A 27175-nucleotide genomic window follows, 5' to 3' on the forward strand; every position below is an offset into this window, starting at 1 on the left:
GCTCTACTCCTATTTTTATTTTATTTTATTAATGTTTTGGCCACGCCGTGGGGCATGCAGGATCTTAGTTCCCCAACCAGGGATTGAACCTGCGCTGCCTGCGATGGAAGTGCAGAGTCTTAACCACTGGACTGCCAGGGAAGTCTCTCTACTCTTAGTATTTCAAATGTGCCTTTCCATTTAATCTGGGAATTTTGTTTCTCAGTTGTACTCCCTGCATATTATTCTGCCAGACAGCCGTGCCTGCTTAATCTTTTCCTCATTTTTGGATAGTTAACATTTTTCCAATTCTTTTTCTGTCATGAAGATATTAAAACTTGTTTTTTTTAACCTTGTTTTGGATGCCTTAAGGATACTAGAATAGGACTTGGGGGAAATGTGCAAACATTTTTTCCCTGGTTCTTTTTCCCTACTATCCTGCCATCTCTAAAAACAACCTCCCGACGAATGCATCTCTCTCTCTTCAATCTCATTAATACTGAGATGTTAGACTTTTTAAAGTTTCCAGTTTAAGTAGGTATGATATAGTGCCTTCTGGCTGCCTTCTTTTTCCAAATGTTTAATTACCAGCAAAGTTGAACATGTTTTCAAATGTTGGTTTTTCTTATTTCTTGTGTTCTTGATGTACACTGGGGATTTAGGTATATAAATATAGCACGTGCTTCCTTCCAGTTTAATGCCACTCTCAGCTGAGAAATTTTCTTTTGTTTTTTTAAAATTTATTTATTTATTCATTTATGGCTGTGTTTGGTCTTCGTTTCTGTGCGAGGGCTTTCTCTAGTTGTGGCAAGCGGGGGCCACTCTTCATCACGGTGCGCGGGCCTCTCACTATCGCGGCCTCTCTTGTTACGGAGCACAGGCTCCAGACGCGCAGGCTCAGTAGTTGCGGCTCACGGGCCTAGTTGCTCCGCAGCATGTGGGGTCTTCCCAGACCAGGGCTCGAACCTGTGTCCCCTGCATTGGCAGGCAGATTCTCAACCACTGCGCCACCAGGGAAGCCCCGAGACATTTTCTAATTATAGGATAACCCTACACAGAAGGGTACCTAACAAACGTAGGTAGAAGGGATTACATGGCAAATTATAAACAGAAATCTGTTTTGTAAACTTGTAGCTTCATACAGAGAATATGCTTAATCCTGCTACAGTACTCTAGAATGTGGGAATATATCTTCCATTCGGCTGCCCTTCACATCATTTGGCTGGAAAACCTGTTCACCACGGTTTCCTGTTGGGCTACAAACCTGAAATTAAACCTTTGTAACCCACTACAGCCTGCGCGGAGCGAGGCCCCAAACCTGGCGGCGGTTGGGTCCGCTGAGGCTGCGGGCGCATCCGGCGAGCACAGCGATGCCCCCTCTGGCAGTTCTCCGCCGCCCCTCGGCCGCAGGCTAGAGCGCCTAGACCCGCCCCTCGGCCGCAGGCTCTCCGCGCCCGGCTGGTCCTCGCGACCCTTCCCATTCTTTCCTCAAAGAGGGGCCACGCCCCTCAGCCCACCTCAGACCACTCTGCCTCTATCAGCCCCGCTCTCGCCACCTTTTTATGCCCCTCCCTTTCGGCCGTGCCCTACACAGCGCTTAGGTGAAGTCCTCCCCTGAGATGCGGCCACCACTGCGAGCCCACCACCTGCCACTCCTCTCCACGTCTAATTCTCCCAGACTCGGCCTGCGGAAGCTCCGCTGGGACGCCCCTGCCACTCGTGGCTACACAGTAGCCGCCCTGGGCCACCCTTTTCCCCAACTCCCAGGAGGAAGACCGTACGTTCTACACGTTCGTGGTCCACGGAAGGTGTGAGGCGAATCTTTGGAGCCCGTTTTACGACAACTTGCGACCGCGCGGTGCGGCTGACGGCAACGCCGCGCTGCTCTTGGAGAGGTCACTTCGGAGACGGCGCTGGTTTGGGGGTGTGGGGTCAGTGGCAGTATGTGGCGCGTCTGTGCGCGACAGGCCCGGAATGCAGCCCCAAGGGCAGGATTTGGGGCTCGGTGGACGGCCTTGCGGGAGGAGCCGGGAGCTCGGTGCGTGACCCCGCAGGCTGGCTCGGCTCCGGCTCGTTGCATCAGCAGGACCACAGGGTATGGCAGGGTCCGGGCAGTCGGCGGCTGGAGCCCCAGCTCATGGGCCACACCGCGGAATCGCGTCTTGCTGCAGCTTTGGGGATCTCCTAGGCGCCGCTGGTATAGCCTCCCCCCGCATCAGAAGGTGAGCCCCAGACCTGTCCTTCGCGGGACCCCGTTGTCCTTCATGGGATCCTTCCTCAGAGGCCTCAGTGATCCTCCATCCCCCTCCCAGTATACTGTGTGTCAGTGTCCCTTCTCCATTACCCAGCTTTGCTGTAACTCTTGAGCTTCCTTCTCTTGACCTATTCCATTGAAGAGCGCCAAGCCTGGGGCGGTATGTGGAACGTCTACTGAGTACATGCTGTGAGACCCACGCAGGCCTGTGGAGCAGGAAGCCTGTCCTTCTGGTGGAGAGCTTCTGGTGGCAGGAACCCCCTTTATATCCCCAGTGCCCACTGTGTGTTGGGACTCAAACTCTCTGCGTTAAATTGTAGTGAATTGAGTGAAGCGTTAAACCAGAATGAGAGTTAGGTAGCTCTTTGTAAATTTCGTATTTCTCCTTTGTCTTCTCCAGGTTCCATTGCCCTCTCTTTCCCCCACAATGCAGGCAGGCACCATAGCCCGCTGGGAGAAAAAGGAAGGGGAAAAAATCAATGAGGGTGAATTAATTGCAGAGGTAAGTTGTTTTAAAATATGGAAATGAATTAGAAGGGACCGGCTTAGCTAAACTGAGGGGGATAAAATCAATGAGGGTGAATTAATTGCAGAGGTAAGTTGTTTTAAAATATGGAAATGAGTTAGAAGGGACCGGCTTAGCTAAACTGAGCATTAACTTTCTGAGTGGGTAGTTATCCCTTTTGCTTAAGAAACTTAGATGTTTTTTACAACTTGATATTAGAGAAGATTGGTTAGCTAAGTTAGCAGCAGCTAGCCAAACTGATTTTTAGCTAAGATATTTTTAATAGTAATTCTTTCAAACCTGTGACAGAGGCTTTATTTTCACATGGCTGTTGAACTGTATGATTTTTTTAAATTGAAGTATAGTTGATTTACAACGTGTTAATTTCTGCTGTACAGCAAAATGATTCAGTTATACATATATATACATTTTTAAAAAAATATTCTTTTCCATTATGGCTTATCACGGGATACTGAATAAAGTTCCCTTGTTGGACCTTGTTGTTATCCATTCTATGTAATAGTTTGCATCTGCTAACCCCGAACTCCCACTCCATTCCCCTCCCGCCCCACAGCCACAAGTCTGTTCTCTATGTCTGTGAGTCCGTTTCCGTTCTGTAGATAAGTTCATTTGTGTCATATTTTAGATTCCACATATAAGTGATATCATGTGGTATTTTTCTTTTACTTTCTGACTTACTGCACTTTGTATGATTTTAGACACAAGCTCATAAACTTCATACTGGCAGCAGAAGTCTAAGCTCCTGCTTTTGTGTTAAAAGGTTGAAACTGATAAAGCGACTGTTGGATTTGAGAGCCTGGAGGAGTGTTACATGGCAAAGATACTTGTTGCTGAAGGTACCAGAGATGTTCCAATTGGAGCAATCATCTGTATCACAGTTGAAAAGTGAGTAGTACCATGGCAATCTGTGGAACTTAGGTGCTCAAGTGGAGTATTTTAATCCAGAATTGCGAAGTTAGTTAAAGGCTTCTAAGACTACTGAATCCGCTTTATAACCCCCTTATACCTATGCATTCTTTCTCTTCCTTAGGCCTGAAGATATTGAGGCCTTTAAAAATTATACACTGGACTCTTCCGCAGCACCTACCCCACAAGCAGCCCCAGCACCAGCCCCTGCTGCCGCGGCTCCGTCACCTGCACCTCCCGCTCAGGCTCCCGGTAGCTCGTATCCTCCTCACATGCAGGTGAGGCTCAGCCTCTGGGTGTTTGCTCTAGAAGATTTATTATTCATTCATTATTTTTCATAGGTGGCTCTCACATCCTGGGAACTGGCATTAAATATGGCTAGTTTTTGTCATTTGAAAGTAAATAGAGGTTTAAACATGAAAATTGACAACTTTCATTCCTGGTGGTTATTTCCAGGTGTGTGAACTTGGCTAGTTCTTTTAACCTTTCACAGCCTCAGTGTAGCAGGTAGGATAATGTTTGGTACTTCTCATTCAAGAGCATTTTGTTAGATTTTGAGGATGATTTGTACTTACACTACTCCCTGTATAAATAGAGTTTTTAGTAGGCCCCAGGTACTGTCTGTTGAATGAAAGTTCCCAATTGGTGTTTTTCCTTGACATGTGGTATTCTATTTTCTAAGAGTTAAGTGAAGTAGTCCAGTAGTATTAATAAAAGACTAAACTAAAATAAAGAATAAGTGTCAAATAGGCATATATAATAACATTGCAACAAAGCTGAAGGTGGTAAATATAGTCACTGTTGATTCTATTAACTAAATCAGTTTCTAAGAAACTAATTAGTTTATTAGATATTAAGATTATCCCATGTATATTTGTGTTTCAGATACTGCAAATGGATAAAAGCCAGCTGCACTTTTTCTAAAGGATTAAGACCAGAACTTTCCTTCACTTAGTTTATTTGTAGAAATTTTTGTATAAGAATAATTTTCTCCTTTGGACATCATATTCTATTCCATGGTCTCTTTTTTATTATAAATTTATTTATTTATTTATTTTTGGCTGCATTGGGTCTTTGTTGCTGTGCAAGGGCTTTCTCTAGTTGCAGCAAGGGGAGGCTACTCTTCGTTGCGGTGTGCAGGTTTCTCATTGTGGTGGCTTCTCTTGTTGCGGGCCCTAGAGTGCGCGGGCTTCAGTAGTTGTGGCACGTGGACTCAGTAGTTGTGGCTCGCGGGGGTCTAGAGCACAGATTCAGTAGTTGTGGTGCACGGGCTTAGTTGCTCCGCGGCATGTGGGATCTTTCCAGACCAGGGCTTGAACCCGTGTCCCCTGCATTGGCAGGCGGATTCTTAACCACTGCGCCACCAGGGAAGTCCTCCAAGATCTTTTATTAACATTCACTCATTATAAAGTTTTGCCCGGTGGTCAGTTCACGCATTTATCTCATCCTGCTGAGCAAATTCTGTCTCACTACACAAGACAGTACATTTCTCTATAATTTATGTCTTTGGCTTTTTGTGAAAGTTTTAGGGTTCTGTCTTAATTATCCTTTAAGATACAGTATAGAGATTATTGGATCCACTAATTTTTAAGAAGTAGATGAAGATGAGGGACTTCCCTAGTGGTCCAGTGGTTAAGACTCCACGCTCCCAATGCAGGGGGCCCGGGTTCGATCCCTGGTCAGGGAACTAAAAAGATTCTGCATGTCGTAATGAAGATCCCGCATGCGGCTACGAAGGTCCCGAGTGCCGCAACTAAGACCTGGTGTAGGTAGTTAGGTAGGTAGGTAGATAGATAAGATAGATAATTCTGACCAAGAAAAACATTTTAAAAATTTTCTAATTAGAGTTCTAAGTTTTGTTTTACTCCCCCCCTCACCTTCCTGAGACATCATCAATTGAAATGATTTTTCTCTCAGCGTAATCCTGTTGTTAGTTAGATTAAAAAGAACTAAAAGATAGCAAACAAAACCCATAATGAGTAAGCATCCAAATTCAGTGGACATACAAGCCATATAAATAAGAAAGCAATTTTAAATTTAGATCAGCCAATCTGATGTTTAGATTTTACTGGGGCAGAAGTGACTATTGTAAGAGCAGTTCGTTCATTTGTTCATTCATTCATTCATTCATTTTTTTGCCGCACCATGTGGCATGTGGGATCTTAGTTCCCCGACCAGGGGATCGAACCCATGCCCCCTGCATCGGGAGTGCAGAATCTTAACCACTGGACCGCCAGGGAAATCCCAAACAGTTCTTAATATGAGTTTTTTTTTAATCTTGAAAAAGTATCTGGGAAGTTTGGGAGAAATTCAGTTTCCCCTGAGTGAAGAGATGGATGCCAATACAGCGCACAGTAAAATTTTAGTGGAAGGTCTGGACTAAGGTCATTCTGTGAAAATGAAAAACTGCAGCTTAATCTAAGTGTTAAGAAAGACGAAAAGATGTTCTGTGCTTAGATATTTATTGAGGAATTAATTTTAACTGTCTAGAAAGAACTCTTTCCCATCTGCACATTGTTTTTACGTTTGGAGGGTGGAAAAGTATTTCGAAGGTGGGTCAGAGTATCGCTGATACTATAAAAGCTTGAGATTTGAAAGATTCACGTGTAGGGACACTTGAGGCAGTGGGCTTTTGCTGCTGTGGGGGCATGGGAATTTGGATGGTCACAGTCACTATCATTCCATAAAACTGTTTGCTGGCCTGAGTTCCACTGTGTCCACAGCTTCCTAGTATTACACAGTAATAAAATATGTGTTTGTTTCTACAGGTGGTTCTTCCTGCCCTCTCTCCCACCATGACCATGGGCACAGTTCAGAGATGGGAAAAAAAAGTGGGTGAGAAGCTAAGTGAAGGAGATTTATTGGCAGAGATAGAGACTGACAAGGCCACTATAGGTGAGATTTCTTCAGCTCTTAATGGTTGAGGCACTGAGTTTTCCAATGAGGGAAGAGGATTGCCGTCCTATCCTATAATGAGTGAGTGATAACATGAAAAATTTTAATTCTTGGGATTCATTTCCTGGAACAGAATATTTCATAACAAAAGTGTGCATGGTTGGATTTGTCAGTACCATACTGTAGTCTCACTGAATCAAGGATATGTCAGCTTAGGGATTATTTTTAGGCCAGAGTTTGCTTATTTATTAGCCTTATCATTGTCTAAACTGGGCAAGGGGGAAAAAAGAAGAAACAGGAGAAAATAACATCAAAGGCAGGAAAATACCAAAGAATTTCAGATGACTTTGAGGGAAGACTTGCAAGCAGGGCTTAGATTGTTTTCATAGTTTGAGAATGAGTGATGGAATGTATATATTACCTGTTCAGATACCATATCACATTTCCTTTTATTCCCTCTCTGATTTATTTTTATGCTTAGAACAAAACCCATATAGATAATCATATTTGTCATACCATGTGTAGATATTTGTAGATAAATGTATTTCCTGTCCAGTTCTCAGAGATGCAGTAGGAGATTCTGGGCATCCTCTGCAGTGGTTGTTTTCAGATTTTGTTCTTCAAACCCTGTGATTCCTTGATGGCACGTTGGGGCAAAGGAGAACTTAAGGAGCAGCACGCTACTGTTCCCTGCCCGCTCCCCAACTTCCACCAGGACAACTCCTTTTTACCTTTCTGCATATTGTGCTTCCTCCCATAAGATTTTATTAGAAGAAAGGATTCTGTTTGTTAAAAAGAGAGAAACAAACAAAAAAAACCCTGGCAAAAATAGATCTGCTTTGCATTTTAACTTGAATACCAATGTTGCTGTAGAGACTAGTATTCTAGAGACTCTGGTCACTAGAGAAGTATTACCTTGGTCAAACTCTTTAAACTCTGTTGTGGCCTTGGATGTCTTTTCTTTTTATATATGTCTTGTATTGGATATTAATTCTCAACTGGGATATGGAAGGATTCATCAAAGATGTGTTTGTCAGGGAGAGGCACAACGCCACAGAAAGCCAAGATCTGGAAGGCAAAAGTTGTCCTCTCCAATGGGTTCTTTTAGTTTTACTTTTGGAACTCTTCATATTTGAGTTCCTTGTAAGAAAAGCACTGGCTGGGAATTCCCTGGCGGTCCAGTGGTTAGGACTCCATGCTTTCACTCCCAAGGGCCTGAGTTCAATCCCTAGTGGGGGAACTAAGATCCCGCAAGCCATGTGGCCAAAAAAAGAAAAGAAAAGCAGTAGCTGAAGAAAGTTGTCAACACCACAGAATCTGTAGTTATGCTGTATTTCTTCCTAATGCAATAGTTGATGTAATACCAAGTGTGACCTCTTCAAAAAGTTCCGAAGATGCTTTTAGGGGTGTAATCCCATGTCACTATCAACTATAGTAGCTCTTTTAATTTAACCATGTGGTTCTGATCTTTAGCAGTCCAACTGATGCCATCTTGGAGTCTTGTGGGGCTGCAAGGGGCTGCCCCTGGGGATGTTTTAAAGAAAACGTGCAGAACTAACCACTGTGTAATCTCTTGTAGTTTTATTTAACAGATATTTATTTAGTATTTACTTTGTGCCAGGTACTGTTTCTAAGTACTTGGAAAATATTCACTTAATTTTTGTAATATCCCCGTGAGGTAGGTGCTATTGTCATCGCCATTGTGTAGGTAAAGAAGCTGAGACACAGAGAGGTTAAATAGCTTGCAAAAGGTTATATAGCTACTTTGAAGAAGAACCTTTTACTTAAAACTGTGCTTTGAGTTTGCTAGGATAGTGGAGTCCTTTAAGTTCCATAATGGTTTTTTCTTTCTATTTAAGGTTTTGAAGCACAGGAAGAAGGTTACCTAGCAAAAATCCTGATCCCTGAAGGTACAAGAGATGTCCCTCTAGGAACCCCACTCTGTATCATTGTAGAAAAAGAGGCAGATATACCAGCATTTGCTGACTATTGGCCAACTGAAGTAACTGATTTAAAACCACCAGCACCACCACCTACCCCATCCCCGGTAGGTATGCTTCTAGAATTGAGGGAACACTTAAACCTTATTCATCTCTAAATTAAGGGATTAAAGTAGATGATATTCTAGGTTCCTTCCAGCTCTAAGATTCTATGAATAAGGAGGGAGATAGTTAACATTTGCGGAGACCTACACAGCGTGTGGCACTGCACCATTCACATAATGGTCAATAGTTTGATTCGTATAGCTTTTTTTTTCCCTGGTGTCTTGAGTCCTGCCGAGAACAAAGCTGAGGTGACATGTTCTTTTTCTGCTTTAGGTGTAGATATATATAAATATATATGGAAGGTAATGCTTTGTCACCCATTTTCTGTAGAATTTGTAGTTTTTGTCATTGTCAACCCTCTTGGTATTAACATATAGTAGGTCATGCTTATATTTGTAATACATTGGAACCTTCATGTAAACGGCTTATTTTGCATAGAATTTAGTCTGTCTCTATGCACTGTATACTATATACCTATAACATGAGCTTGTATGAATTCCGGGCATCAGTAACACTATAATGAAGCTTCTGCAGGTGTAGAATCATGTGAGGTTAGACTAGGTACACAGTTCTGTCAGAGAAAACTTGATTTCTGACTGCCATACATTTATGGGGAGCTGGCAAGTAGTTGTAGTGGTTTATTTTTTAATGTGTTTCAACATGGAACCTTCCAGAATAATTTATTATTTTGGAATTAGGTTAAGTAAAAACAAAAGCCATGTAGGTGATATAAGAGAATGAGAATAAAGAAGGGACAAGAGATTAAAGTGAAGAAAGGCTGTAAGGATGTTATATACTGGTCCCCAAAATTAAATTCCATGCCTGTCTTTGTTAATCATGGAGTTAGAGAATTTGACTTTGTTCTGTCTTTGACATAAAATTATGTTATTCTATTCGTATTGCTGTATTATGTTGGTTAAGCAGGAAAAATGTGCATTTGATATTTGGAAAAAAGAAAGTTACTTAATTAAAATAGGTTTGACTTAATGAACTATAAACTCTTAAATCTTTCAGACCAATCTTTGCAGTGGTGAATTAACAATCTGTAACTTTTTTCAAAAGGCAGCCCCTGTTCCTCCAACTCCCCAACCTGTAGCCCCTGCACCTTCAGCCACCCGCCCAGCTACTCCTGCTGGACCAAAGGGAAGGTTGTTTGTTAGCCCTCTTGCAAAGAAGTTGGCAACAGAGAAAGGGATTGACCTTACACAAGTAAAAGGTAATTCTGTTTCTATGGAGTGGGGTTTTACTAAAATTTAGTTGAGTTTCTTCCTTAGGACCAGAGAGTACAACTATATATAGTCGTCTTATCTGCGATAGTCGGGGGAAGGATGAGGGAGGGAAATATCTCCTTTGGTGCCACCACAGAGTAGGAAAATTTACTGTGCTTTGTTTAGTCTGTCTAAGATCTACCTATATAATTTAGATAGCTTTTTTTTCCTTCTCTGTTAACGGGAACTGCTTAATTGTTGGTGAAAGTATGATGTGTTTGTTCAGCAGAGTTGGGTTATGGTACTTGATTATATAATAAGAAATCTGTATTAGTGCTAGGCTGATTGAATGTAGCAATACACAAAACAAAACATGAAGTTGGGGGGATTTGAAGTGACTTAAAATAATAAAATTCATATAAAACTGAACTAACGCCCCTTGAGGGCAAAGGAAAATGTCTTACCTATCTTTTCCTCCCCAGAGAGACAGTGTAGCTTAGTGATAAGAGCATGGGGTCTTGAATCAGACCATCTAGGGTTTAATCCTGGCTTTATCATTTTCTGTGTAATATGTCTTTTGCTGAATTACTTAATCCATCTGTTTTTCCATCTGTAAAACTAGATAATAGTTTACATTAAAACAAGTGAAGTGCTTAGAACAGTATCTAGAATGTAATAAGTACTCAATACATATTAGTTTTGTTCACATTATTACTATTATTGTCTGGCATTTAAATGTTTTAAGCTAAAATTTAATGTAAGGTAATTAATATACTTTGGAAAAGGGGGGAAATTACTATTCCTGAAACATGGTTTGATGGCTAATACTATGTGCTAGTCTTTTAATTACCAGATTTAATTTGCATAACATTTATTGAAGTAAGAATTATCATTTCCCATTTTTTTATTGTCCAGCTGTGGGCACGCATCGGTGGTTATCATCTGTCTGCAATCTATTGTTTTTATGGTTAGAAAGCAAGCCAATCCCCAAAGACACAAGAATAGAACGTTATCGCTGTTTTACTTCAGAGGATTCTTGTAATATTGGAAGACCCTTTTTTCACCCTAATATTATTTCACTAGTGTATTGCCATTCTTTATGTACATGTGATTAGAATCAGGGACAGCAATTTAAATTGGAATACATTTTAAGGGGAGGAGGGACTAGGTTAATAATTATATCTGAAGAATTTAGACAAGTAAACAAGGACCATTTATTATTTAGCAATACTGACTGCCTTAGGAGAGATTTAAGTGGAAAAACCTCAATATTCTTATCTTGCAGTTAGAGTTAAGTGATTCATTTATTTAGACAAATATTCATTGAGTATTGTCTATGTATCCAACACTTGTTCATAAGACAGACAAGATTTCAGTTTCAGATGCTCATATTACCAACAATAAAGAATTAAATGGGCAGGGAGTTATAGCATAGTAGTTAAGAGTACTGGCTTTGGAGCTGGAATGCTTGGATTTAAAACCCAGCTCTGTTGAACACTAGGTGTGTTACCTTTTGTGTCTCAGTTTCTTCATTTGTATATGAAAATAATATCTTATAGCTTGTTGGGATTAAATAAGTTAATAAGCAGTGCCTGGACATAGAAAGCATATGTAGGTATTAGCTATGATGATAATAACTTATTAAATAAGATGATTTGAGTGCTAAGAAAGAAGTAAACCAAGTGATATACTAGTGAGTAACAGGGTGAATATATGTGTAGTCATGACTGCTTTTGGAGTCTCCAGGGTGGTTGGAGAAGGTCTTTTTGATGAGGTGACATCTGATCTGACCTGAAAGATGAGTCAGCTATGAGCCAGCCATGTGAAGAACTGGAGGAAAAGCATTTTGGGCAAAGACCGGCTTGAAGTGGAAAGAGCTTGGCATGTTTGAGGAACAGAAAGGAGGCCAGTGTTAATGGAGCATAGTGAGCAAAGGGTCTAGTGGTAGGAGATGAGGCCAGAAAGAGACCCAGGGGTGAGAACATAAAGGACTTTACAGCTTATGATAGAATTTGAATTTTATTTAAAGTACAGTAGGAAGCCATTGAAAGATTAAAATGAGGAAGTGGCATAAAATGATTTATATTTTTAGAAGATGATTTTGGCTGCTCTGTGCAAATGAATTAAATGAAAGCCAAGGCACCTGTTAAGATGCTGTTGCTGGAGCTGATGATGGGGGCTTACACAAGGGTGGTGAGAGTAGAAATGAACAGAAATGGACAGCTTCAACATACACTTCTGCCATAGAATCAACAGAACTTAGTCAAGGATTGGATATGGGGACTCGACAACAGCAACTTCAGAAGAAGTGTGCAGTGGACGCTGGTCTGGACAGGGTGAAAAATGAAAAGTGGATGAAGAAGTGGAGATAACACTGTGGACAACTTATTCAAGAACACTGGCTGTGAAGGAAGGCATAGAAATAGAAATGTAGCTTTTAGGAGCGTATGGGCTCAAGAGAGAGCTTTTGAAAATGAGTGATAGTAGAACAGGTCTAGTGTAGAGTTTCTCAGCTGTGGCACTGTGGACATTTTTGACCAGGTAATTCTTTGTTGGCAGGGTGGCAGCTGGTGTCCTGTGCATTGTAGCATGTTTAGCAACATCCTTGGCTTTTACCTGCTACATGGTAGTAGCATACCCCACTTGGGACAACCAAAAATATTTTCAAACATTGCCAGATGCCCCCTTGGGGGCAAAATTGCCCTGGTTGAGAACCAGTGGTCTAATAGAAAGGGATAAATTGATGATGTAGAAAAGGAGAAAGAGCAGAATAATTTGGCAAGGTACAAAGTTTTTGAGAATGTAAGAGGGCATGGGATTGGTTTGGGGTAGGAATTAGGACAGTTTGTCTACTTTTATAGGAGAGAAGAGAATATGGGGTAGGTTTATAGGTTTGGTGGTAGCAGATGAGGAGAGTACCTCTCTGGGCTGCTATTTGATCAGTAACATATAAAGGGAGGGGGTGGTTCCCTGGTGGTCTGGCGGTTAGGATTCGGCGCTTTCACTGCTGTGGCCCGGGTTCAATCCTGGCTGGGGAACTGAGATCCCGCATGCGGCCAAGAAAAAAAAAGGTGTAAGGTGAGGGGATCTGCTGGAGAGTTAGTGTGGCGAGGTCTGAGGTTAGAGAGATTGTGAAATAGTGTTCTCAGAGACAGGGAAAGTGAATTCAAGGGAAACAATTTAATTTCTGGGTGGTTTTGTGTGTCTATTTTAGTTTTGTGCCTCTGAATTTATAGTACAGTCATTCAGCTAGGTGTGTACTTTTTTCCCCCCAGCAGTATTAAGCTACTCGAGTGCTGGCACTGAGAAGGCATATGTTTTAGAGTTTGACCAGGGAGTGATTATAACAGTGATCCATAGAGTGTCGGCTGGGTAAGGAGGACGTGAAGACAGGAGGCTGACAACATGATGAGAGCAGAGGAGTTAGTGGAGTGGAAGAAATTTTGCATTAGGGGGAGTGAGTGGTCTGAAATAAGTGAGCTGAGAGGATCAGTGGTTGGTGTTTTATGACACCACCTCTGACACTAAATGTAATTTTTTTTCCACACCAGCAATCAGTTCTCTACACCACATGGGTATCCAACAATTCAATCCTATTCTGACACTGACTTTCCAGAGTTAGCATCAGACTCCACAGGTGTTTGTTTTTGGTTTTTCTTTAATTATTTATTTTTGGCTGCGTTGGGTCTTCGTTGCTGCGCGTGGGCTTTCTCTAGTTGTGGCGAGCAGGGGTTACTCTTCGTTGCGGTGCTCGGGCTTCTCATTGCCGTGGCTTCTCTTGTTGCGGAGCACGGGCTCTAGGCACGTGGGCTCAGTAGTTGTGGCTCGTGGGCTCTAGAGCGCAGGCTCAGTAGTTGTGGCACACGGGCTTAGTTGCTCTGCGGCATGTGGGATCTTCCCGGACCAGGGCTTGAACCCGTGTCCCCTGCACTGGCAGGCGGATTCTTAAGCACTGCGCCGCCAGGGAAGTTCCGAGACGCCACAGGTTTAAAGCCTCAGTCCCACAAGTCTGCCCCCACTTGAGATGCCAGTCCTGAGGATCACCCATACTTCTGACGCACTGGCTATAAACCAGGAATTCCCAAGACCCCCTCCTCAGGTTTGATAATTCACTAGAATGACTCTCAGAACTCAGGAAAGCACATTATTTACTATTGCCTGTTTATTATAAAGGATACAACTCAGAACAGTCAAATAGAAGAGATGCATAAGACAAAGTATGGGGAGTGGGGGTTGGTGCTGAGCTTCCGTGCCTCTCTGGGAACACCACCGCCCTTGGCACATTAATGTGTTCACCAACCTGGAAGCTCTCCGAATCTTGTTGTTCAAGAGTTTTATTTTTATAGGGGTCAATTATTATTTTTATAGGCATCGTTGATTGTATCATCGGCCATTGGTTATTGAACTCAATCTCCAGTCCCCACCCCTACCCCTTTCCCCCAGGAACAGATTGCTTACCAAATTTGACCAAAATGTAATCATTTGGGGAGAAACTGTTCTGAAAGCCTAAACCCTGATGTTCAGAGTTTGATTTGTCTCAGAGCTACCCATATTATGGTTTATATTTCTTTGATGCAGAGCATTTTCTCATCACTGTCCCATTTTATCCTCACAGCATTCCCATGAGTAGGGGCTGGTATGATAATCTGTCCTACAGATGAGACTAAAGACCAGATGAGATTAAGTGACTACAGTCATCTGTCTAGTTTATGTTTGACAACAACCCTATGTTTTTCACTCCTAGTCTAGTGTTCTTCCCTTTATACCATATTGCTTTATGATGGTCTGTTGTGCCTTCTTAGGGAGAGAGACAAAAGAATTTCAAAGATTTCAGCTAACTCCTAATAGTCAGGAAATTCTTATAGGTGGATGAAGCTTAGTATAAGGCAGGTGGTACTGCAGTTTCCTCATCTTGAGGGGCTGCAGTGTCCAGATCAGCACTGATTGTAAGGGGAGGTTATGGTTTCTGTCTTTTATAAGGAAGGGAATCTAATAGGCGTACTGCTGCCTCTGTTCTAGAGCTCCTGGTGAGGATAAACACAATCCTAGCCTACTCAGTTTTCATAATGAAGGAAAGGAGTTGGGACGAACCGCACACAACGAGAATCCTTTTAAAAGTCTGCCTTGGGGGAAGATGAATCAATTTGACCAAATATTTTCTAGAAGTGGGCCAGTGTAAAAGGTATTTTTAATAACTAAATTCTGAATCTCCTTAGAGTTAAGGTTCAGGATTATCTACTTAGGTGTAATGTTAAACCTAAGAGGTTGTGCATGGGAGGAGGAAAGAAATTGAATGAAAGTAAAATTAAGCCTGTTGAGGGAACTTTGAAGATCTTTCTTCATGTGTAACTTGGCACCTTTTTCCTTCATAATCTCTAACACAAGCCAGTATAGCGCCTTGGCTACTGTGAGAAAGCTGTGAATAAATGGAGACCACATATAGAATGAATGGTTCTAAAGATGAGATCACTGTATTTGAGAGTTATTCATGCTATTTCAGGGTAAAAACAATTGACTTGCCTGATTTGTCCAAAATAATTGTTATCATATCTGTCAACTCTGTAGCAAGGGAATTCTTTATGAGCATATGAATGTAGAACCCAAATGAGATCTATTCCAGGGTTTCAGAAAGGGTGTTTTGGAGCTAAAGGAGAGGAGGGCAACAAAAGGTGGTATTTTTAGGGAAAAGTTTAAGGGGCATGATTAAGGCAGTGGCCCCTTTCGAGGGTCTTTGGTAGAGAACCTCTAGGAACTTGCACTTCAGGATCACCTTGAGGAATCTCCTCAAGGTGTGTCGTATTTCTGTGTCTCCTCCAGGGACGGGACCAGACGGCAGAATCATCAAGAAGGATGTCGACTCCTTTGTGCCTACTAAAGCTGCTCCTGTGAGTTATATTTCGCTTCTTAAATTTTGGTTGCAGTTTGTCCCTGCAGAGTGCTTTGTGCAGCCTGTTAGACCCTTGCATACATTATTTATGAGTGAAGTAGCTTAATCAGAACTGTGTTTTCTTTTGTCTAATTTCACTGGCTAGCAATAAGTACATATGAATGTGCTGTTATTCATACACAAAAGCAAAGATGATATACTACATTGAAATCCACTCCAAGTTGTTTTTGGTTTTTTTTGAGTAGTGATACTAAATTTTTCCTAACTTGTCATCTTATTCAGGCCCTATTTTTTAAAGCATGCTTGCAAGTTGGTTGGCTAGCGTTTGAGTTTTATGTGGTTAATTAGTCCACAGGGGGATTAAATCCACATAGCCAACTCCGTTTGATCAGTAAAGGCGCTAAAATAATCAACTATAAGTAAGGAAAATGATTTAGTTATTTAGATGTTTGCTTTAAAATAAAAGATTTGTCATTGTTTTTTAAAAAATAAATTTATTTATTTATCTATTTTTGGTTGTGTTGGGTCTTTGTTGCTGCGCGCAGGCTTTCTCTAGTTGTTGTGAGCAGGGGCTACTCTTCGTTGCGGTGCACGAGCTTCTCTTGCTGTGGCTTCTCTTGTTGCAGACCATGGGCTCTAGGGCGTGCGGGCTCAGTAGTTGTGGCTCGTGGGCTCAGTAGTTGTGGCTCACGGGCTCTAGAGCGCAGGCTCAGTAGTTGTGGTGCACGGGCTTAGTTGCTCCACGGCATGTGGGATCTTCCCAGACCAGGGCTCGAACCCGTGTCCCCTGCATTGACAGGCGGATTCTTAACCACTGTGCCACCAGGGAAGCCCCTGTCATTGTTTTTTCTTAACACTATTCAGGAAAATACATTACTTTCTTTGTATTTATCTCTTAATCTTTTCAATTTAGGAATGCTTTGATTGCTTTTCTTGAAGAAAGTTTTGTGAAAACAAAATTATTTTGATATAAACTAGTCATAGGAAAATGACATTTAAAACATGATTATCCGATTCTAAGTATGAAAATTAGAAGCAAAACTCTTAAACAAGCACAGTCCAAATTGGAGTCCCTTTTGCTCCCTTGGGGTAGAAATAGCTGTTTTTCTATAAACCGTTTAACTTTCACTTTGCCACCTGTAAAAGAGTCACTAACAGTTGTTCACAGTTGCTTATGCTAAGACTAAGAACTTTTTTACCTCCTTTTAGACTCCAGCAGCTGCTGTGTCTCCCCCGAGTCCGGGAGTGGTGCCGGTTCCTACAGGTGTCTTCACAGATATCCCAATCAGCAACATTCGCCGAGTAAGAGTATTACCATAACTTTTCGCCCCAAAGCTGTTGGGGGCATCTTTACTCTGATTGTTCAGTTGCATCCATAGTTTGAAACACTAAGAAGAGACTTTTTTAAAATTGGGAACCTTAGGTGATTCATTTAATAGGTGTTTGGTTTGGCCAATAGAATTCTTGGGATACACAAACACTGTGTTCTGATTAAGTACTGTTGGAAGGGACTAAGTGTGGTGCAGTCCTCCATCTTCCAGTTCTAATAATGCTTGAGGTAAGCATTACCAGGGAGCAGGGTAAAGGGGCAAACAGAGCCCTGAATGAGCTGAGGTCTCATTTCAACTCAAGATAATTGATTTTTGAATCTCTTTGATTTCAGGTTATTGCACAGCGGTTAATGCAATCTAAGCAAACCATACCTCATTATTACCTTTCTGTTGATGTAAATATGGGAGAAGTTTTGTTGGTACGGAAGGAACTTAATAAGGTAAAAGGTCTGGAAATTCCACCTTTATAAATTCTAAAAATCTTGTTTTCCCTCACTGAATATTTACATTTTGCCCATATATTGTATTTTGTTACAAATGCCAATTGGTAATGGAAAAATGGATGTCATCTTAATTTTAACTTACAGAGAATATCCTGGAGAATTTTCATTTTCTAACCCTTGATTAAAGCTTATGATTAAAGTCGACTTTGCCATGGATCCATTTTAGCCTAACATAGTCACTATGATCCTATGAGACTACTGGAGTCTCTTCTGGTAGATAAGAAGCAGTGTGTTTACTTTGTGTTTATAGTTAAGTACCAAGCACCTACTTAGTGTTTAGTTACTTAGTAACTTATGGGATGCAGCTAAAGCAGTGCTTAGCAGGAAACGTACAGGTGTAATGGTCTACATTAAAATAGATGAAAAAAAACAACTTTTGGTTTCTTTTCATCCTTTCCACTTTAGGACATCTGTATATCCACCCCCTCCCACCTTCTCAAGATTATATAGTTTCAGTCTTTGAGAGGAGAATTTAAGAAACTACAATGGTTTCTTGTCTTTGCAGATGTTAGAAGGGAGAAGCAAAATTTCTGTCAATGACTTCATTATAAAAGCTTCAGCTTTGTCATGTTTAAAAGTTCCTGAAGCAAATTCTTCTTGGCTGGACACAGTTATAAGACAGTAAGTATAACACTTCTGGGGAAGGTATATATATATAATCTCCATCAGCAGTTTTTTATGTGCTGTCTCATGTATAACTTGGAGTATAGGGAGTAAGGAGAAGCAGAATATAGAGGGAGAGATGACTTCCACAGGCAAGACAATTTGAAAACAACCTAAAGCTATTTCTGAGATCATGAATTTAGTTAGTAAAGACTACAGGTTCTTTGTATGAGTTCAGGAAAGGGAGATAAGTGTACAGATATGTATAATTAAGTTGATAATGACTCTCACAAAGCAGGATTGAAATGGTTTTGTTCACCAATGAGTTCTGCTAAACTTTAGTGGGGGCAAAATTGAAAACAAAACCAAAAAAACAGTATTTGTTAATATTATGGTAGCATGTGACTGGCATGGTGCTCTTGGTGTCTTTCACATGTTGTCTCATTTAATCCTCATGACCACGTTATGAGTTAGGTGGTTTTACACACATTTTCTAGATGAAGGAACTGAGGCTCAGTAAGTCGAGTTACTCCCTGGGTTAATATGTTAGTAAAGTAGCAGAACTGTGGTTGGAACCAGGATTCTGACTCAGCCTAGGTTTTTTTCTACTATGTAGATGCTTTTATATTATTAATTTATTTTTTTTACAATAATAGTATGTACATTAGAATATTAATTCATGGCTTACAGTGACCTGCTCAACCTTTAATCTGAGGTCCACTCCCAAGAGGCAAACACAGCCTTTAAACTGTTATTTCTTTTGGTATTTACTTTCCTATTTCTAAACAACATTTTTCTGTTGCCTTTCATAAATTTTTCATTTCATTTACTTTATCAACTGACTTCCTATTAAAGAAGGTTAAGATTTAGCTTTGTTCTACCCTCTCTACAAACACACACACACACACACACACACACACACCCATCATCCTAACAAATTGATTGTAGCACAAATTTTGGACAAATCAGTATTCAGTGTTAATATCTTTATGACTATGCAAAATTGTTTATGACTAAGGAAGTATAGTATACCATGAATACCAACCTGATTTTAATGATTGCCTAAGATGGGCTAATTTTTAAATTACTCATCATGAAATCTTTCTGAAACTCCCCAAGAGAACTCTAAACGTGTTTCACAAGACTGAAAAGTGGTTTACTGATTCTAATTTTTTCCTTGGTCACCCCACTCTTAGAGAACATCTGAGGGTCTTACTATTTTTCAGAGACTGTATTAGCTTTCTAGAGCTGCCATGACAAATTACCACAAAATTTGTGGCTTAACAAAAATTTATTCTTTCCTAGTTCTGAAGGTCAGAAGTGTGAAATCAAGGTGTCGGCAGGACTGTGCTCCCTCCACAGGCTCTTGGGTGGACTCCTGCTTGCTTTCTCCAGTTCTGGAGGCTCCAGGCATACCTTGGCTTATGGCTGCACAGCTCCAACTTCACATGGCCTTCATGTGTCCATGTCTTCTCTCTGTCTCTTACAAGGACACTTGGCATTGGATTTAGGGCCCACCCAGATAATCTAGGGTGATCTCATCTCAAGAGCCTAATTACATCTGCAAAGACTTTTTTACTAAATAAGGTCACATTAATAGATTCTGGGATTAAGACATAGACATATCTTTTAGAGCACGGTTATGAACATTTGAGGACAATTCTTTGTGTGGACATATGTTTTCATTTCTCTTGGGTAGACTCCTTGGAGTGGAATTGCTGGGTCATAGGGTAAATTTATGTTTAATCTTTTAGGACTATCTGAAGGAAACACTACTTAGATGAAAGGATGGACATTGCAGGGCAAGTTCTATGAATTATTTATTAATCCTTACCAAATGCCCTTCAATTTGTTCATACAGCTATTCAACAGATATTTATTGAACATATACTGTTTGCTGGATTTAGTGGTGAACAAGATAGGAAACACCATCCCTACTCTCTTAGGAGGAAGATTATTGAACAAATAATATTGTAATAACAGGATAATTTAATTAAGAAAGCAGTGTTTGCTGTGTGATACCTTGGCCAGAGCCCAGCTACGGTAGTTGCTAAGCGTCACACACTGTATTATTAGAGCAGGTCCCTGTGTTTGCAAGTGACAAAAGCCTGCTGCCTCTGGTCAGCTTGGGCACACTGCGGGGTGTGGTCCCCATAATCTCCAAAGAGCTGGAGTTCTTCCTTCATGTGAAGTTTTAACTTTTTCTTTTTTTTTTTAAATTGAATTATAGTTGATTTACAATATTATATTAGTTTTAGGTGTATGGCATAGTGATTCAGTATTTTTGCAGATTATACTCCATTATAATTTATTATAAGATAATGGCTATAATTCCCTGTGCTATACAATATATCTTTGTTGATTATCTATTTTATACATGGTAGTTTGTATCTGTTAATGCCATACCCCTAATTTGTCACTCCCCCCTTCCCTCTGTCCTTTGGTAACCACTAGTTTGTTTTCTGTATCTGTGAGTTTGTTTCTGTTTTGCATGTGCATCCATTTGTATTATTTTTTACATTCCGCATATAAGATACACAGTATTTGTCTTTCTTTGATTTATTTCACTAAGCATAATATTCTCTAGGTCTGTCCACATGGCTGCAGATGGCAGAATTTCATTCTTTTTTATGGCTGAGTAATATTCATGTGTGTGTGTGGGCACTTGGGTCGCTTCCATGTCTTTTTTTTTTTTTTTTGGCCACGCATGTAGGATCTTCCCCAACCAGGGATCCACCCCGAGCCCCCTGCAGTGGAAGCTCGGAGTCTTAACCACTGGACTCCTAGGGAAGTCCCTTCTTCCATGTCTTTAAATTAGTATGTTCATTTTTTCCGGATATATTCCCAGGATTGGAATTGCTGGATCATATAGTAGTTCTATTTTTAGTTTTCTAAGGAACTTCCATACTCTTTTTCCACAGTGGTTGCACCAATTTGTTGATACGTTCTCACCAACAGTATACAAGGGTTCCCTTTTCTCCATATCCTCACCAACATTTGTTAACTTTTTCTTTCTTGCAGATCACTTTAGCAGGGGCCCTTACACAGACAACCCCTGAGGAGACTCTGATACAATTCAGGGGTTTGGGAACTTGGTTGTGGAGGGGGAAAGTCATTCTTTTCTACTAACCTTTAACTGAAATTTAGCATTTCCTCCCATTATAAATATAAAGAACAAATCAAAGAGGTATTAATAGTACTTGTGCTGATGACCAAATAAAAATCAAGTTATTTTCATATCACATTGTAGTTATTGCGGATATCTTAAAATATATTTTTTTCTTATCACTACTTCAAAAGTATGGCCATAATTAGACCTGCTGCAAGATTATTGAGTTAATACAGAAGCGCATATATCACAATTTTGTTTTTTGAATAGTTTGATAACTGAATTTCAATATAGTTTGTTTTGGGGGAAGTTTTTCTGGCAATTTGAGTATTTTGTTTTCTGTGTTTAAAAAATATATTCTGAGAAGGGACCCAAATGCAAATGTGCCCCATGGCGTAGAAACGATTAGGAATCCTACTTTTATGTTTTGGGACAACACCACCACCCTACCACATGAGTACTTCTCTTTCTCCCACCATGCAGTCCTTACCCTTCACTCTTCCGTGCGTCTGCTCAAGCTCTGCTTGCAGACTCAGCTCCAGCCAATCCATTTCGTTTCAAAATCTAAGGAGTTCTTTTTAATTCTCACTGGATGCTGAACCTTTTTTTCCCCACCTGTACCCAGGGTGTTAGTCAAGGCAGATGAGGGGTAGTTAGCGAGTACGTGTGAAACCAACCTACTGACACATCTCTCATTCATTTTTTAAAAGTGCAGGTCTAAGAGAGGCCACAGCAAAATTTAAAAACGAGGAAAGAGCTCTCCCTGGCTGAAAAGTAGCACAAACTGAAGTAAATACCACTATTCTAGGGTAACCTAAAACAAACTCTTAATTAAACATTGTTGATGATTATTGAGGTTTACTTTTCTTTTTCTTTTTAAATAGAAATCACGTTGTTGATATCAGTGTTGCAGTCAGTACCCCTGCAGGACTCATCACACCTATTGTATTTAATGCACACATAAAAGGACTGGAAACCATTGCTAATGATGTTGTTTCTTTAGCAACCAAAGCACGAGAGGGTAAACTACAGCCACATGAGTTCCAGGTAAGGTATTAATTATTTATCTTCTGAATGTTATGATGTTATTTTAATGAATTATGTTATCTTAAAATTTGGCATTATGTTTCTATTGCATCTTCCACCTTTTGATTCTGCCTTGTGTTCTCACTGACACAAGGTCTTGAAAATAAAGAAGAATTGAGTAACCTATCAAAAGCTGAAAATAACCCATTTTCAAGTAGTGTGCAAAAGCCACACAACTGACTTCTGTTCATATTGCTATAGTTGTATGTTTTCAGTAAAGTGTATTCCATTCATTCCTTTTTTCCTTTCAGCTTTATTTATGTATAATTAGCAAATAGGAATTGTAATATTTAAGGTGTACAACTTGATGTTTTGATATATGTATACACTGTGAAGTGATCATGACAAGCTAATTAACACATCCATCACCTCATATATTTACCATTTTCCTTTTTTTTTTCATGGTAGTTGAATCCTTTTTCTAAATTCATTTTATTGAAGTATAGTTGATTTACAGTGTTGTGTTAATTTCTACTGTACAGCAGAGTGATTCAGTTACACATGTATATATATTCTTTGTCATATTCTTTTCCATTATGGTTTATCACAGGATATTGAATATAGTTCCCTGTGCTATACAGTAGGACCTTGTTGTTTATCCATTCTATATATAATAGTTTGCATCTACTAATCCCAAACTCCCAATCCATCCCTCCCCCACCCTCTCTCCCCGCTTGACAACCACAAGTCTGTTCTCCCTGTCTGTGAGTCTTGTTTATGTTTCATATAGAAGTTCATTTGTGTCATAATTTAGATTCCGCATATAAGTGATATCATATGGTATTTGTCTTTCTCTAACTTACTTCACTTGGTATGATAATCTCTAGGTCCAATCCATGTTGCTGAGAGTCCTTAAAGTAAAATATTATCTTAAGGTCTTTTCACAAAACATTTGTCATTTTTTTCTAATTTATGCTGACAAGCAGTTACCATGATCTGTTTTTAATCTTTTTTTCTTTAGGGTGGCACTTTTACGATCTCAAATTTAGGAATGTTTGGAATTAAGAACTTTTCTGCTATTATTAACCCACCTCAAGCATGTATTTTGGCAATTGGTGCTTCAGAGGATAGACTGGTTCCAGCAGATAATGAAAAAGGGTAAGTGCCAAAATGGAGAGGGAGTTGTAAACTCACTTTCATTACAATATACCTGTTTTTGAGTCTCAGTTTTTATAATTATTGGCATGGCATATTGGAGCTTCAGGCAACAACTCTTCTTATTTTACTGTTTGCGATGGGAAGTCTTGTTAACTCTAGGTCAGGGGTCAGCATACTTTTTTCTTAGAGAGCCAGTTAGTAAATTATTTTATGCTTTCTGGGTCGTACGGTGGCTATTGCACATACTCTGCCATTGTGGTGTAAAAGCAGGCATAGGCAATACATAAATGTATTCCAGTAAACCTGTGGGATTTGGTCTGAGGGCTGTTGTTTGCGGACCTGTATCCTCTAGATGGCTGTTTGGTCTGTTTCTTCAAACTGTTAATTTGAGCTAGAGGTGTACAGCCCATGAAGAATAGGTGGAAAATAATGTTACCTGGTTGGGATTATAAGTTAGGTGTTGGCATTTGGGCTGGTTACTAGCTAAAATCTAGTGATTGCTTTCAGAAATCCTAATAATGTTTTTATCTTTTTCTAGATTTGATGTGGCTAGCATGATGTCTGTTACACTCAGTTGTGATCATCGGGTTGTGGATGGAGCAGTTGGAGCCCAGTGGCTTGCTGAGTTTAGAAAGTACCTTGAAAAACCTATCACCATGTTGTTATAGTTAACCCAAGAATTTCTAGACTTTCCCAGGTCACACTGGTTCATTCTTACCAAGATACAAACACGTTATTAAACGGTGGTTCTCTTTTTATTTTAAGGTTAACCAGTTACTTTTGAGTCTGTCCAGATAAGTTATTTGTAATGGGCATTACTGAATTTTTTAAAATGCCAATTACATCCAGATATTGTGCACATTTAATCAATACCAAATTTTAAGCTGTGTACTCCTAGTCAAGGGGCATGTGGCTTAGCCCTTTGGTGATAAGGACTTCCACTGGGAAATGTAGAGGTAGAATTGTGGTTCCCTATTGAGACAGGCACATAAAAGTAACCTTGATGAGATCTTGAGGTTTTGAAATTTAATTACCTCAAATGTTTTGTTTAGATTTGAGAAAAAGAGAAGAAGTCGGGAAAATTAGTTCTCTTGGAGAAAGGGTTTGAATTGAAGCTTGATTTTGGAACATAAACCTAATTTAAAATTTTCTGTTACGTAATCTCGGTTTATCATGGATGGGAAGCATAGAGAACTTCAAGGAAAATAAGTGAAATTTTAAAAGTCAACATTTTCTTGGAACTGTTCAACCAGCTGTTCTTTGTTTATTTTTCTATGAATTCAGAAATGGTTGTTTTCCCCTCTTGAGATGAAGATATAAATATGAGCCAGCTACTTGGTATAAGTGAGAATTTGTGTGGGTATCTATTTAAACAATTTAAATGTGTCATTCTGAGAGCAGAATTCTATAATTACCTCCAAATAAAAGAATATGCTTATAGAATTTAGCAGAGTGAAGTTGTGAAAGTAGAATTTTTCCTCCAAAATTAACTGGTGGTTACTTGCAAATGAACTTAATTACCAGGATTTATTACTTAAATAACTTTGAAACACTATATCAAGTAACTGTGGAATTAAGTGTGCATATGTAAACTATGTTTCCTAGTGAGATATGTGCCAAAGTCCATTTATCACCAGGTTCTGTCTGAAAAGAAGAGGGGAGAGATACTCTGGTGAACAGTTTGGAGTGATAAAAGATGATGACCAATACGAAGTGGTTAGTTCTACTTGGATAAAGTGAAAAAATGTTAAATGTGTACAAGAAAAGCGTTCTGTGTTTTTCCACCCCAGTGTTGTCTCGTGTAAAATAAGAAAGCCCTAAAATCCTATCGGAGAGAAAAAAATTATTTAGGTTTTTTGCTACCTTATCAGCCTAAATATTTTTTCCCATTTTGTTACGATTTGCCTTTCTTTGGGGGGGGGGGGGTGGATGGTGGTGATATTCAGGATAATAAAAATGAATTAGAAACATCACAATTCTAGACTTTCTATTGAATTGATGTGTTTTAATAAATATTTGGAATTGTAATATGTGGAGCTGTTCCCTGAAATTTAGGTCTTTCAATGTTGAATCTATTTCTAAATGTTCATTATTTCATGGTGCACAAGTGACACTCCATATATTCCAGAAATATTTTCCTTGCTGTATTATTATGAAAACAATTCAATACATTAATCTGATTTTTCAGTAATTAGTAATTTTAGCTTGAACTGAAGATTATGCAGAAGGAACAAACTTATGACAAGGGACCATCACCAGTATGAGCCATATCTGGTTCAAATACATGAAACTTCAAAGATAACTCATTCTTTGCTAATGTTTATGGCTCTATTGTTCCCTTGAGAGAAAAATAAAAAGTTGCATTCTAATAAAAATTGTTCTTGAGTTAAAAATTAATCTGAGCTATAATCTAAATCTGGATTCAGTCTATTTTTCTTACCAGAACTGAACGAACAAAAGTTAGAAATAGTGCTTTGGTTCAAATTAGATTGTTTAAAAATGAAACTATATGTTTTCAATGTGTCTGGTCTAATATTTTTGATCTGTGGGTAATTATTTTTCACATTAGATTATTTAAGACCAGGAACAGCTGTGTACATGGTAAGCTCTTAATACAGATATATTTTGAGTTTACAGAATTGGTAAAATAAGGACTGAGTTTAGGAGCATATAATCTAATGCTTTAGGCTCAAGGAGCTCTCTTGTTGGGGGGGTGGCACATAGCAAGATGGAAGTGTGGTCTGGCTCTGTTAGGTACTTTACTCCATTCCTGAGGTTTGTGAGTGAAGTTAAAATATCCCAAGGCATGGTCTACAAGAGGAGTTGACCAGTGCGAGAGATAATAGGAATGGGCTGTAAGGAATACTCATCACCCAGTAATGCGTGAACTCTGGAATACATGGGAAAATAATCACTGCTGATTACTGACCTCTAACACCAAGTTTATAGAAAAATCTGGTACCTAAATCAAGGCTAATTCATGTCCATCAAAGTTTTCAGTTTTGAAGAAGAAAAATCTTGGTAAGATTCAAATTTAAACTACTCCACAGTTCATTATTAGTTAATGCTCTTCCTGGACAAAGTTTTGCTTTTTGTAGGGAGGGGGAGGTGGAGATGTTAGCATATAAGTGAAAGTATTTTGGAAAATAACTAGGATATAAATTTAACATTTTAACATTAAGCATGTCAGATCTTGTACTCATTTTATTAATAAGTACCCAATTACATAGCTGCTGACGTAAGTAACACCTAAGTGCGAGAGTGCAAGAGTAGAGTCAGCCAGTTCTATATAGTTAGGTATGGGAGTTTATAGGAAATAAGTTTCCACAGTGATTTTGTAGAAGCAAAGATAAGGTCAAAGCATTCCAAGTTTTTTTGAGGGATAAGGAGAATATAATAAGTTTGTTAATTTTAGGACATCATATAGTTCTAGAAAACTTTCAGACAATAAATTACCCTATTGCTAGAAAAATTCAAGTCCAGGCCAGGTTTAAGAAAATTATATTTGATTTTAATTGTCACATTTCAATTATTTCTATTACACATACATTAGTTTCTAAAGTTAAAAAGTTTTAAAGTTAATGAGAACTTTATTTAAAGACCTTATGTTGAATTAGAAACATAATTACAAGGAAGTTGTTTTATATCTAGAAAAGACAAGAGATGTTTAAAGTTTGATGTGAATGTTCCTTACTTAGGATATAAATTGGAAAGTTGATACTTTTGTACTGAACAATGAACTGAC

At 39.5% G+C, this 27175-nt stretch overlaps 1 protein-coding gene across 2 annotated transcripts; it reads left to right on the forward strand.

Moving 5' to 3' along the window:
* Positions 1-1853: 1853 nt before the first annotated feature.
* Positions 1854-25845, forward strand: DLAT (dihydrolipoamide S-acetyltransferase). 2 transcript variants are annotated; one of them, XM_068556784.1, is made up of 14 exons: positions 1854-2201; positions 2634-2735; positions 3520-3644; positions 3790-3943; positions 6434-6560; positions 8420-8607; positions 9668-9821; positions 15631-15698; positions 16910-17002; positions 17364-17471; positions 18040-18155; positions 22131-22293; positions 23294-23430; positions 23969-25845. In XM_068556784.1, the coding sequence occupies exons 1-14, from the start codon at positions 1923-1925 to the stop codon at positions 24096-24098; spliced, it is 1944 nt and encodes a 647-aa protein (XP_068412885.1). In that variant the 5' UTR covers positions 1854-1922; the 3' UTR covers positions 24099-25845. The 2 variants fall into 2 exon arrangements, with proteins under 2 accessions (XP_068412885.1, XP_068412886.1); XM_068556785.1 differs by lacking the exons at positions 1854-2201; positions 2634-2735 and adding an exon at positions 2805-2828.
* The last annotated feature ends 1330 nt before the right edge of the window (positions 25846-27175 follow it).

Source organism: Eschrichtius robustus, chromosome 11 (assembly GCF_028021215.1).
Source record: "Eschrichtius robustus isolate mEscRob2 chromosome 11, mEscRob2.pri, whole genome shotgun sequence".
NCBI lineage: Eukaryota > Metazoa > Chordata > Mammalia > Artiodactyla > Eschrichtiidae > Eschrichtius > Eschrichtius robustus.